This window comes from Engystomops pustulosus, chromosome 4 (assembly GCF_040894005.1).
Source record: "Engystomops pustulosus chromosome 4, aEngPut4.maternal, whole genome shotgun sequence".
NCBI lineage: Eukaryota > Metazoa > Chordata > Amphibia > Anura > Leptodactylidae > Engystomops > Engystomops pustulosus.
This window is the reverse complement of record NC_092414.1, coordinates 95,151,381-95,165,599: the sequence shown is the minus strand read 5'-3', so window position 1 is coordinate 95,165,599 and position 14,219 is coordinate 95,151,381. Positions and strand designations below refer to the sequence as shown.

The window sequence follows — 14,219 nt, the reverse complement described above, 5'->3', positions numbered from 1 at the left end:
CGTGAAAAAAACACAGTAAAATTATCAAAATATAAAGCTGTTTCATATATATCATTATTCAAAGAAAACCAACAGAACTGCAAAAAATGACCTGCACATTCAGGTATCAAGGACATTGGGTCATGAATGGGTTAAAAAAAAAATATGTTCCTGTAGTAATAAAATACATTTTGCTGAAATCCCCAGCAAAATTAGTATATATGTGACCAAAAAGTGGCCCAAGTTATAGCTGAAGTCTACACTTCCAGTGTGTGAGCAGCGCAAGAATGATAGGGCTTGGAAACTCTTAGTAATTCCGTTGAGTCACACCGGGTTCACTGATTATTAAGACTGGTGTACAATGTAATACAATGACAATGGATTGGTCCCAGTAGTGTATGCTGTATTTTGGGGCATTTTTCTGCCAAATATTTTTCCAAAAAGGCTTTTGGTAATGTTTATTGTGAGTGAATTTACTGTTCTGTAGTTTCATGCTGTATCTTTGTATCTTTTTTAAGAAACTTGTAAAGTGCTTTCAGGTTTCTGTGTTTTTATAGATGTACAGGACCCAGTAAGTTCAAGACACAGATACATCTGGGGAATTTTACTAAGAAAATACAGATGTCTTATGTTTTTTTTATTCTCTTTATATTTTACATGGAATTTTCTTTCTGCCCCAAGCTTGACACCAGGTCGAATGGTTTACAAGTTATGAATATTCTATGTGAGTGTAAATGCCTGAACAGATTGTATTGTCAGCTTATACATTATTATAGCAAATTTATTTCAGGTAGGCTTAAAATGTGTGTCTATGTTAATTTACAAATCTGGATTAGTAAAATAAATCAAAATCTAAATGTCACCTGGACTTCAGAGAATGAGAAGCTGTTTGTCAACTACCTCAAGATCAGAGGTCAAGCCCATTAGATCCCAGATGCCCTGTGACAGAATGCCAACCATCTGGTCCACAATATCCCTGACATCCTATTTACTTTGTCTAGTTACTAAGTGCTATACTGGAGATAAATATTAGCTTGTACAATGGCAGTGATTTGCATAAAATGCATCATATTTCCATAGCTCATGTCAGCTTAGCCTGCTATGAAACAAAAATATATATTTCCCATGGGTGCTTTATATTTAAAGTAGATTTCATGGCACTGTTAGACAGCTTTAGATCTTACCTTGAACCAGCAATCTGTTCCCTCAGACAAAATGTCTCATACAAGGGATAATTCATAAATGGAGAGATGCCAGAGCAGAAAAGGGCTCCGGGGAATTCTCAAATAGAACTCGGCAAAGATGTGTCTACCATGATGCTCGGGTAAGTTCACAGTGGGGTCGGAATATTATTTCTTTACATAAACTATTAGTGTTGGATATAGCAGGATTGTAAATAATGAAGCAAACAGATGACTGTAAAAAAGAAAAGCTTTACACGAATGCCCATGAGCAAGCAAACTCCTATGTAAATAGCAAGCACACTAGCCTTCTGCTGGATCTAGTGTTTTCTTTGCAAAAGCCAATATAATCCGCTGAAACATTTGCTAAAAACTGTGATAATTTGTGCGATGCAGGCCAAACAGTTTCTTTATGCTTCTCTCGCCAGGATGCTAGGATCACACCAAGGGACCTCTTAGATTTTGCAAGATAAATCTCTAGAACAGAATTAGCTGTACTTAGAGTGTTTCTTTTATGAAAACTGCAGACTTATCTTATTACATGTCCACTCTCAGCTCAGCCCAGGAGTACTTAGAGAGCTCTACATGGATCCATATTTCAGTCTAAATAAAATACTAAGATGAAATATTCAATATTAAATACAGTGGCTTGACATTAATGTGGAACCAGAGAAAGGACACGTGTGTTCTTTCAACTTTTAAATTATAAAACAGCTTATAAATAGAGATGAGCGAACATGCTCGTCCGAGCTTGATGCTCGGTCGAGCATTAGGGTACTCGAAACTGCTCGTTGCTCGGACGAATACTTCGCCCGCTCGAGAAAATGGCAGCTCCCGCCGTTTTGCTTTTTGGCGGCCAGAAACAGAGCCAATCACAAGCCAGGAGACTCTGCACTCCACCCAGCATGACGTGGTACCCTTACACGTAGATAGCAGTGGTTGGCTGGCCAGATCAGGTGACCCTGGGATAGACTAGCCGCTGCCCGCGCTGCTCGGATCATTCTGTGTCTGGATGCCGCTAGGGAGAGAGCTGCTGCTGCTCAGGGAAAGCGTTAGGGTGTTCTATTAGCTTACTGTTAGGCAGGAGTGATTCTCAAAGAACCCAACAGCCCTTCTTAGGGCTACAATAACGTTCTACTTTTTTTATTTTAATTTGCATCTAGTACCATTTTGTGAGGAATTAGCAGGGGGACTTGCTACCGTTGTGTTTAGCTCTTAGTGGCACACATATCCATAGCAAAGACCGAAGTGGGAAAATTTAGTAGGGGTTGGATTTCAATTAGGCACTAACTCAGTGTCATCTCATCTGACAGTAGTGTGCTTTGATACTTGGCTAGAAAATAGCCATAGGAGAATACAAAGAGCTTACTTACGCATACAGTAGCGTTCTATATATTTGATTTCTGGTTGATCTGCTGGTGGCTGTACTTTCTGCAGTGCATGTACTAGCCAATTCTGAGCAATTTGTAGTGAGACTTGCGACCGCTGTGTTCTGCGCTTAGTGACGCACATATCCATAGCAAAGACCGAAGTGGGAAAATTTAGTAGGGGTTGGATTTCAATTAGGCACTAACTCAGTGTCATCTCATCTGACAGTAGTGTGCTTTGATACTTGGCTAGAAAATAGCCATAGGAGAATACAAAGAGCTTACTTACGCATACAGTAGCGTTCTATATATTTGATTTCTGGTTGATCTGCTGGTGGCTGTACTTTCTGCAGTGCATGTACTAGCCAATTCTGAGCAATTTGTAGTGAGACTTGCGACCGCTGTGTTCTGCGCTTAGTGACGCACATATCCATAGCAAAGACCGAAGTGGGAAAATTTAGTAGGGGTTGGATTTCAATTAGGCACTAACTCAGTGTCATCTCATCTGACAGTAGTGTGCTTTGATACTTGGCTAGAAAATAGCCATAGGAGAATACAAAGAGCTTACTTACGCATACAGTAGCGTTCTATATATTTGATTTCTGGTTGATCTGCTGGTGGCTGTACTTTCTGCAGTGCATGTACTAGCCAATTCTGAGCAATTTGTAGTGACGAGACTTGCGACCGCTGTGTTCTGCGCTTAGTGACGCACATATCCATAGCAAAGACCGAAGTGGGAAAATTTAGTAGGGGTTGGATTTCAATTAGGCACTAACTCAGTGTCATCTCATCTGGCATAGTAGTGTGCTTTGATACTTGGCTAGAAAATAGCCATAGCAATAGGATAGCATTGTTTGGTTTTAAAAACTCAAAAAAAAACAAAAAACACAAAAAAAAAAAAAAAAAAAAAAAAAAGTAAAAAAAAAAATAAAGTTATAACTCTCATTTTAAAAATGTTTAACCCGAGGGCTAGGGGTAGAGGACGAGGGCGGGGACGTGGGCGTCCAACTACTGCAGGGGTCAGAGGCCGTGGTCCTGGGCGGGGTGAGACACCACCTGCTGATGAGGGAGCAGGGGAACGCCGCAGAGCTACACTCCCTAGGTTCATGTCTGAAGTTACTGGGACTCGTGGTAGAGCACTGTTGAGGCCAGAACAGTGCAAACAGGTGATGTCGTGGATTGCTGACAATGCTTCGAGCAATTTGTCCACCACCAGTCAGTCTTCCACGCAGTCCACCCATGTCACCGAAATCGCCACTCCTCCAGCTCCTGCACCTCAGCCTCCTCCCCCCCAGTCTGCCCCCTCCCAGGAAAATTTGGCATTTGAACCGGCATACTCTGAGGAACTGTTTTCTGGACCCTTCCCACAGTCACAAACCACTTGTCCGGTTGCTGCTGAGCAATTTTCCGATGCCCAGGTTTTCCAACAGTCACAGTCTGTGGGTGATGATGACCTTCTTGACGTAGTGGAAGTGTGTAAAGAGGTGTCCGACGATGAGGAGACACGGTTGTCAGACAGTGGGGAAGTTGTTGTCAGGGCAGGAAGTCCGAGGGGGGAGCAGACTGAGGGATCGGAGGATGATGAGGTGACAGACCCAAGCTGGGTTGAGAGGCCGGGTGAACACAGTGCTTCTGAGACGGAGGAGAGTCCTCGACCAGAACAGGTTGGAAGAGGCAGTGGTGGGGCCAGACGGAGAGGCAGGGCCAGAGCTGGTGCATCAGCGCCAAATGTGTCAACTAGTGAAGCTCCCGTGGCGAGGGCTCCTGCGGCGAGGGCTAGATCTTCAGAAGTCTGGAGGTTCTTTAAGGAAACACCGGATGACCGACGGACTGTGGTGTGCAACATTTGCCAAACCAGGCTCAGCAGGGGTTCCACCACTACTAGCTTAACTACCACCAGTATGCGCAGGCATATGAATGCTAAACACCCCACTCAGTGGCAACAAGCCCGTTCACCTCCGGCCGTGCACACCACTGCTCCTTCCCCTGTGTCAGCTGCTAGTCAGCCCCCTGCCCAGGACCCTGCCACAAAAACCCCATCGTCGCCTCCTCGATCCTCCACAGCATCCACCAGCGTTCAGCTCTCCATACCCCAGACGCTGGAGCGGAAACGCAAATATAGTGCAACCCACCCGCACGCCCAAGCCCTTAATGTGCACATCTCCAGATTGCTTAGCCTGGAGATGCTGCCCTATAGGCTAGTAGAGACCGAGGCCTTTCGCAACCTCATGGCGGCGGCCGCCCCTCGGTATTCGGTCCCCAGCCGCCACTACTTTTCCCGATGTGCCGTCCCAGCCCTGCACCAGCACGTGTCAGACAACATCATCCGTGCCCTGACCAACGCCGTTTCTGACAAGGTCCACCTGACCACGGACACGTGGACGAGTGCTGCCGGGCAGGGCCACTATATATGGCTGACGGCACATTGAGTTAACTTGGTGGAGGCTGGGACCGAGTCTGACACTGGGGCTGCTCATATACTGCCGACGCCGAGGATTGCGGGGCCTACCTCGGTCCAGGTGTTTCAGGCCTACTATGCCTCCTCCTCCTCCCACCCCTCCTCCACCTCCTCCTCCGAACTACCATCCGTGGGCACGGCGCCATCAGTCGGTAGCTCTAGGCACAGCAGCAGTGCCGTCGCTAAGCGACAGCAGGCGGTGCTCAAACTGCTGAGCCTAGGCGACAAAAGGCACACCGCCCAAGAGCTATTACAGGGCATCACGGCGCAGACTGATCTGTGGCTGGCACCGCTGAACCTCAAGCCGGGAATGGTTGTGTGTGACAACGGCCGTAACCTGGTGGCGGCTCTGCAACTCGGCAGACTGACACATGTGCCATGCCTGGCCCATGTGTTAAATCTGATAGTTCAGCGTTTCCTCAAGACATACCCCAATCTGTCTGATTTGCTCACGAAGGTGCGCCGCATCTGTGCGCATTTCAGGAAGTCCAGCCCAGATGCTGCCACTCTCAGGGCAGCGCAGCGCCGCCTCCAACTGCCCGCTCACCGACTGTTGTGCGACGTGCCCACGAGGTGGAATTCAACACTGACCATGTTATCCAGAGTTTACCAGCAGCGCAGAGCGATTGTAGACTGCCAGATGTCAACTTCCACCAGAACTGGTAGTCAGGTCAGTCAGCTTCCTCAAGTCTACAATGAGGAGTGGACGTGGATGTCTGATATCTGTCAGGTGCTGAGTAACTTTGAGGAGTCAACACAGATGGTCAGTGGCGATGCCGCCATCATCAGCCTCACCATCCCGCTGCTTGGCCTGTTGAAAAACTCTCTGGTCAGCATGAAGTCGGAAGCTTTGCGCTCGTCACAAGAGACAGGGGAAGAATATTCCCTTGTTGATAGCCAAAGCACCCTCAGGTCTGTTTCTCAGCGCATATCGGAGGAGGTGGAGGTGGAGGAGGATGAGGAGGAAGAGGAGGAGAATGTTGGTGAGACACAAGAGGGGACCATTGTTGAGTCCTTTACTGTTCAGCGTGTATGGGCAGAAGAAGAGGAGTTGGAGGAGTTGGAGGAGGAGGAAATGGACAGTCAGGCCAGTGAGGGGAGTGAATTCTTACGCGTTGGTACTCTGGCGCATATGGCAGATTTCATGCTAGGCTGCCTATCCCGTGACCCTCGCGTTCAAAGAATTTATTCCAGCACCGATTACTGGGTGTTCACTCTCCTGGACCCACGGTACAAGCAAAATCTTTCCACTCTCATCACTGCAGAGGAAAGGAGTGTGAGAATGCATGAATACCAGCAGGCCCTGGTGCACAAGCTGAAACAGTATTTCCCTTCTGACAGCGCTAGCGGCAGAGTGCGTAGTTCTGCGGGACAAGTAGCGAGGGAGAGTAGGCGAGCAGGCAGCTTGTCCAGCACTGGCAAGGGTACGCTTTACAAGGCTTTTGCCAGCTTTATGTCACCCCAGCAAGACACTGTCACCTGTCCCCAGTCTCGGCAGAGTAGGGCTGATCTTTACAGAAAGATGGTGAGGGAGTACGTAGCTGACCATACCATCGTCCTAAATGATCACACAGCTCCCTACAACTACTGGGTTTCAAAGCTGGACATGTGGCACGAACTGGCGCTGTACGCCTTGGAGGTTCTTGCCTGCCCTGCCGCTAGCGTCTTGTCCGAGCGGGTTTTCAGTGCAGCTGGTGGCATCATCACCGATAAGCGTACACGCCTGTCGACTGACAGCGCTGACAGGCTGACGCTTATTAAAATGAATAAAGGCTGGATTTCTCAGAATTTCCAATCTCCACCAGGTGAAGGAAGCTCAACCTGAATAATTGATCCACTCCTCCTCCTCCTTCTCCTCCTCTTTGTACAGTAAAGCAGAGGAAAATGGCTATTTTTTGACAGGGCCCACTGGCTCTTGCTATAGTACTTCATGCATTTAATTTTTCTGGAGGGCCACCTACCCGGTCCTCTGTTTGAAACAATTTTTGTGAGTGCCACATACAGGCACTCAATCTATTCCATTTTACTGCAGGGCCACCTACCTGCTCCTCTGGTTTGAAACATTTTTGGGACTGCCACATACAGGCACTCAATCTATTCCATTTTACTGGAGGGCCACCTACCTGCTCCTCTGGTTTGAAAAATTTTTGGGACTGCCACATACAGGCACTCAATCTATTCCATTTTACTGCAGGGCCACCTACCTGCTCCTCTGGTTTGAAACATTTTTGGGACTGCCACATACAGGCACTCAATCTATTCCATTTTACTGCAGGGCCACCTACCTGCTCCTCTGGTTTGAAAAATTTTTGGGACTGCCACATACAGGCACTCAATCTATTCCATTTTACTGCAGGGCCACCTACCTGCTCCTCTGGTTTGAAACATTTTTGGGACTGCCACATACAGGCACTCAATCTATTCCATTTTACTGGAGGGCCACCTACCTGCTCCTCTGGTTTGAAAAATTTTTGGGACTGCCACATACAGGCACTCAATCTATTCCATTTTACTGCAGGGCCACCTACCTGCTCCTCTGGTTTGAAACATTTTTGGGACTGCCACATACAGGCACTCAATCTATTCCATTTTACTGCAGGGCCACCTACCTGCTCCTCTGGTTTGAAAAATTTTTGGGACTGCCACATACAGGCACTCAATCTATTCCATTTTACTGCAGGGCCACCTACCTGCTCCTCTGGTTTGAAACATTTTTGGGACTGCCACATACAGGCACTCAATCTATTCCATTTTACTGGAGGGCCACCTACCTGCTCCTCTGGTTTGAAACATTTTTGGGACTGCCACATACAGGCACTCAATCTATTCCATTTTACTGCAGGGCCACCTACCTGCTCCTCTGGTTTGAAACATTTTTGGGACTGCCACATACAGGCACTCAATCTATTCCATTTTACTGCAGGGCCACCTACCTGCTCCTCTGGTTTGAAACATTTTTGGGACTGCCACATACAGGCACTCAATCTATTCCATTTTACTGCAGGGCCACCTACCTGCTCCTCTGGTTTGAAACATTTTTGGGACTGCCACATACAGGCACTCAATCTATTCCATTTTACTGGAGGGCCACCTACCTGCTCCTCTGGTTTGAAAAATTTTTGGGACTGCCACATACAGGCACTCAATCTATTCCATTTTACTGCAGGGCCACCTACCTGCTCCTCTGGTTTGAAACATTTTTGGGACTGCCACATACAGGCACTCAATCTATTCCATTTTACTGGAGGGCCACCTACCTGCTCCTCTGGTTTGAAAAATTTTTGGGACTGCCACATACAGGCACTATCCAAATTAAATTGTCTCCATAGCAGCCTCCACACGTTGTCTCCATTGCTACCTCCAAAAGTCGTCCATATAGCTGCCTCCATACATCGTCCCTTTATCAAACGAGGTGTGTCAGGCAGAAATTTGGGTTGTTTTCATGGATTACACATCAAAGTTGTTAACTTTGTCGCCACCCTGCTGTGTTATCCACAAAATATACTGGCAAACTTTTACCATTTAGGGATATTATTTCAGCGCTTCTTGCGCATCTGTTTACATTCCCCTCACCCGCCATATCCTAAACTTATAAGAACGCTACTACACTTGATCTTATACAAAAGGTTCTTAGAAGTGCTGTTTGGGGAGTAGCCTAGAGACAGGGGCTTGAATTGGCGAAAGCTCGCCTGGCAGCGGAGCGCCAGCTCCATGCGCATCATGCGCTTCTTGCGCATCTGTTTACATTCCCCTCACCCGCCATATCCCAAACTTATAAGAACGCTACTACACTTAACTTGGTGCAGGCTGGGACCGAGTCTGACCCTGGGGCTGGTCATATACTGCCGACGCAGAGAATTGCGGGGCCTACCTCGGTCCAGGTCTCAAAGGCCTACTATACCTCCTCCCACCCCTCCTCCACCTCCTCCTCCTCCGAATTACCATCCGTGGGCATGGCGCCATCAGTCGGTAGCTCTAGGCACAGCAGCAGTGCTGTCGCTAAGCGACAGCAGGCGGTGCTGAAACTGCTGAGCCTAGGCGATAAAAGGCACACCGCCCAAGAGCTATTACAGGGCATTCCACATCAAAGTTGTTAACTTTGTCGCCACCCTGCTGTGTAATCCACAAAATATACTTGCAAACTTTTACCATTTAGGGATATTATTTCAGCGCTTCTTGCGCATCTGTTTACATTCCCCTCACCCGCCATATCCTAAACTTATAAGAACGCTACTACACTTGATCTTATACAAAAGGTTCTTAGAAGTGCTGTTTGGGGAGTAGCCTAGAGACAGGGGCTTGGATTGGCAAAAGCTCGCCTGGCTGCAGAGCGCCAGCTCCATCCCAAGATCCAACTAACATAGTTGCAGCACCTTTAATCTACTACTAGTTCACTGCCTCCATAATAATAATAATAATAATCTTTATTTATATAGCGCCATCATATTCCGTAGCGCTTTACAAATCATAGGAAACAAATACAAATGTATTGTAACAGAGCACAACATTTGTATGGAACAACAGGAGTGAGGTCCCTGCTCGCCAGAGCTTACGGTTTATGAAGATGATGGGGTAACACGAGGTAAAAGAATATTTAACGGTCAAGCCATTCTTCTTAGGGAATAGAACAAAATATAATAAATGGAATTGCTGTCGCTTGAACCACTCAGCCGTCATCTTATATACCAGGTCCAGGGTGAATGGGACTGCAGAGAAGTCTGGTGCCTGTTGGTTGCTGGATAACAGATGGGAGGACGACACAGGACGGGTTAGTAGAAGAGTTAAAACTTCATGCAGTTAATGAGTGTTATAGGCTTGCCTAAAGAAATGGGTTTTAAGAGCACGTTTGAAACTTTGGAGGTTAGGTATTAGTCTGATAGTCCAGGGCAGAGCATTCCATAGAATTGGTGCAGCTCTAGAGAAGTCTTGGAGACGCGAGTGGGAGGTCCGCACTAGGGTAGAGGTTAATCTAAGATCACTGGCGGATCTAAGAGCACGGGTTGGGCGATAGACTGAGATAAGAGAGGAGAGGTAGGGGGGTGCAGCATTATACAGAGCTTTATGGATGAGGGTTATTATTATTTTAAACTGTATTCGAAAGGAGACTGGCAGCCAGTGCAGCGACTGGCATGAACTGTAAGCATACATGGTCCCCTTATCAAACGAGCTGTGTCAGGCAGAATTTTGGGTTGTTTTCATGGCTTCCATGTTAACTTTGTCGCCACCCTGCTGTGTAATCCACAAAATATACTGGCAAACTTTTATCATGTACCGATATTATTTGAGCGCTTCTTGCTCACCTCCTTTGGTTCCTCTCTGACACCCATTGGTTTGAAGCCTGAGTCCAATTAGGGTATGTCGCCATGCCACTCTCTAGCCTGCTGCCGCTGCCTCTGCCTCTGCATGCCGTCCCCTGTAGTGTCAGGGTCAATTATTGGATGTTTTACATGCTATCTAGCTTCATTCTGTCACTCTGTCATGGCCATGCTGTTGCCCATAATTTCGGCATAATGGTGCGATTAAGCAGCCTCAGAGGCATCCATGCATGCTGCCCCTGCTGTTTCCTGTCCATTTCCGTGGTGTTTCCATCCTTTTCTGAGGTTCCCAGGTGTTTGGCCAAGCTTCCCTGTGCAGAGCCTTGGTCCCCTTGAAAAATGCTCGAGTCTCCCATTGACTTCAATGGGGTTCGTTATTCGAGACGAGCACTCGAGCATCGGGAAAAGTTCGTCTCGAATAACGAGTACCCGAGCATTTTAGTGTTCGCTCATCTCTACTTATAAACTTTACCATACAGTATCCAGAGGACCAGTCTCTGGAGAGAGGACAACAAACGAAATCATCATTTACACATTGGCCATGATGAGAAAATGCTACACGGCTACATTAAAGAAATATTATTATTATAATGACTCTTTATTTTAGAGTTTGCAGTCATTTCACAGTGCTCTACATGTAAAAATCTGTTACATACAGTACATAACACAAAAAAACTAATACAATAAACATAAACTCTGAGTCAAGCTCCTGTGGTGGAACACTGGATCCTACCCACAAGGACTTACAAGCTACAAGGGAATAAACATAAGACAAGTCTAAAAGCTGCTCAGGCATTATTGCAGTCACAGCAAAGTGACTATCCACTAAAAAAAGGGGATTTTCCATTTCAGTTAAAGGTTTTAATTGTGGGGTCAATCTAACATTTTGGGATTGTGAGTGTTAGAATATGGGATATGTACAAGCAAAAATAAAACAGTATAGGATATGAACAAGCCAAATCTTGAGGATGGCAGAGTACAGGGCAGGGCATTAGGCCACAACCTTGTGTGTTGTTTAACTTTGGCTTTATCTTTTGGTGTTCTGGATAACAAGTAAAATGACAAACAAAAAGGAAAAGTGGATTTACAAGGCGGCAAAGGAAGATCAGCTAGGAGGATATTGTGGTAGTCAGTGCAGGAGACAATGGGGTAGATTTTTCAGCAGTGTCTGAAAGCATGACTGCTCTAGTTGTGAATGACAACCAATCAGAGCAAAATTCGAGGGAAAATTAAAGCTGGGCTCTGATTGGTTGCCATGGGCAACTAGACCAGTGATGTAATTTTTTTGAGAAGGATCTTAAGTTTTAATTGGCTAGTGGTAGCAATGGATTCATTATGTGGTCTGAAAAGTAGGAAATATATAAATCCACTGGGTAGGCAACAAATTACAGTTTCTCAAATTTCCATGAGCAAAATATAAAAACTGAGCTGTAACAACTTGCTATGGGCAACAAAGACAGCTTTTATTTTAGACAGTTTTATAAATTTGCCCCATGAGAATCACATGATAAAAATAGATTATTAACTCCTGGAAGTGGTAAAGCATCCCATACAGCAATAACAAGCAGATATTCTAAATACTGTGAGGAACTGAACCACACAATATTTGAGAAAATTTCATAATGTTTCACTGAATAAAGTACAAGCAAAATCCAATAATAGTTTGCATCTTTCCCTAGTAATTGCCTTCCTATACAGCAACACAGAGCGTGAAGGGTGATAACACAACCCTCGGGCACTGAAATGCTACACAGTACCTCTATGTGTCACAACCATAAAACCACAAACGGATTATAATTTCCTTCTGCCAGAATTAAAAACAAATCAGCAATACACAAAATGCCAAAACACATTGCTTGGTGTCCAAATTACTTCATGAATACTAACCATGCGTGATTCTCTAAAGGTTAATACAAATGTATAAATAGTAACTGATTAAAGATTGTTTTCATGGATACATTCACTGACAGGGACCAATAAAGCCAATAGATATGAATGCTTATTTGCATGCTAATATTAAGCATTTAAAAGTATTCCCTGAAGCACAAATTATTTGAAGAGCAGATGGAGAACCATAATTCTGTCATTGTTGTTCTAGTTTGGAAAAACATGGCCACATAAATGTACTATGTGTACCCAAAGCAATAAGTCTTGAAATCTCATATACTCTATACTATTTTGCGTTATCTCCTGGGAATGATAACTCTCTACACAAAGCCACATGTCGGGTACCATGTCTACTGGAAATAGGAAACTAATCATGATCTTGCAATAGATAAAGAACAATTCAGTGTCATACTCCTACCAATTACATTCACATCCCATTTTCTCATTTCCTGTAGAGAGAAATAAACTTGCTGCCACATATTGGAATAAACACCAATTTCTAGTCAATGGACTGAAATGTATCAGTTGAGAGGATGAGAGGAAATTTCTTCCTCATCTGGATGGTTCTCTTACTTGCAATGAAAATATTTGCCCTGCATACAATAATTTTGCATATTTTCACTGAACTACAAAATTTGAATACACCAAATGACAGATTCCATTAAATCACTTACACATATCAGCCAGAAGGCATTTTTGGGATAATGGATGTACATATCTCTCTTTTATCTTATAGTTATGATATAAGCATAACAGAGTAACTGGATCATATGCTGTAGTTAAGTAACAATGACCATGTCATGTCACAATCTTCCTCTCTTCCCTAGGTGATATTGCCCCTGGCATGCTAAGGCTATCTAACTACATCATATTACATTGTAATTTCTTAATCCAGCCTTACTTTTGCCATTACTGGACATGGGAATAGATCAGCCTTAATCCAGCCTTACTTATGCCATTACTGGTCATGGGAATAGATAATCAACTGCCACAATACTACTCAATACATTTCTTGTTGCCAGGATCCATTTATATATGGTTTGTATGGTTTAATCATTATTTTAAGCTTTCCAGTAAAATCTTTTTATATTTCCTCATGGGGTATAGTTCATTGGGACATCGGCGCAATTTGGAAATATTCGGGTAACACATCGGGCCCTTAATAAATGACCCCCATTGAGAGGGGAACAGGCTTAGAGGCCAAGTATATTAAACCAGGTTGCCATTACTGCCTGTGAACCTTGAGGTTATATTTCCTTATTTCCCTTCCCATTGCTTTGGTGAATGCAATATATAATAGCCTGTGGTCTGCTGATGCACTGGCTGAATAAGCAGAGGAAACTCTTGTGCTATTTTTGAAATACCCAGGTGTCCAAAATGGAGTTACTGTGAAAAATTATACTCTTTTACTAGTCAACTTCTAAAACAGCTTCATGATGCAATGTATTGTAATTATTACTAATAATATTCAGGACACTTATAGAAATGAATACATGCCCATTTATCAGTCTGTATCTATTTGTCACTTACCTGATAAACCACCAACATCCATCTTCTTTAGGTTCTTTGCTTCGAGAATAACAACTGTTAGTTTGCCAGCCGTGGGTACATAGCGGAGGGAGAAGCAGATGTCACCAAGTTTCTCTTGCTGTAAAAACAATTCAAGCAATAAATCAGCCAAATCTGTTTTTATTTATGCAGATTTATAGCACTAATATGTACCATAGCTGAAAAATAGATCAGATGGGGTCTTTAGAAAGACTTTGACATCATTATATTGATCCAGTTGTACTTTCACACTGGGTATGGCTTTTTGTTTAAATAGCTATTATTGGTATGATTTATCCTCTATAATAATTCATAACCTATCATAAGGAACAAAGGGTTATTTGATTTGTTCCTAGGAAATGGTAATAAAATTTACAGAAATATGAACCAAACTAACCAAGCAAAATGAGCCATATTAATAGTTCAATAAAGAAGGGTTTCAATGACTGCCCTTCACTCTGTATTAAAAACTATCTTACTATTA

At 44.4% G+C, this 14,219-nt stretch overlaps 1 protein-coding gene across 2 annotated transcripts in view; it reads right to left on the bottom strand.

Moving 5' to 3' along the window:
- Nucleotides 1–14,219, bottom strand: part of SYT1 (synaptotagmin 1) — a 364,786-nt gene that overhangs the window by 50,919 nt on the left and 299,648 nt on the right. For both annotated transcript variants that reach the window (XM_072146793.1, XM_072146795.1), the window contains exon 11: nucleotides 13,718–13,835. In XM_072146793.1, the coding sequence (XP_072002894.1) occupies nucleotides 13,718–13,835 (118 nt within the window). The remainder of the gene's footprint in view (nucleotides 1–13,717; nucleotides 13,836–14,219) is intronic.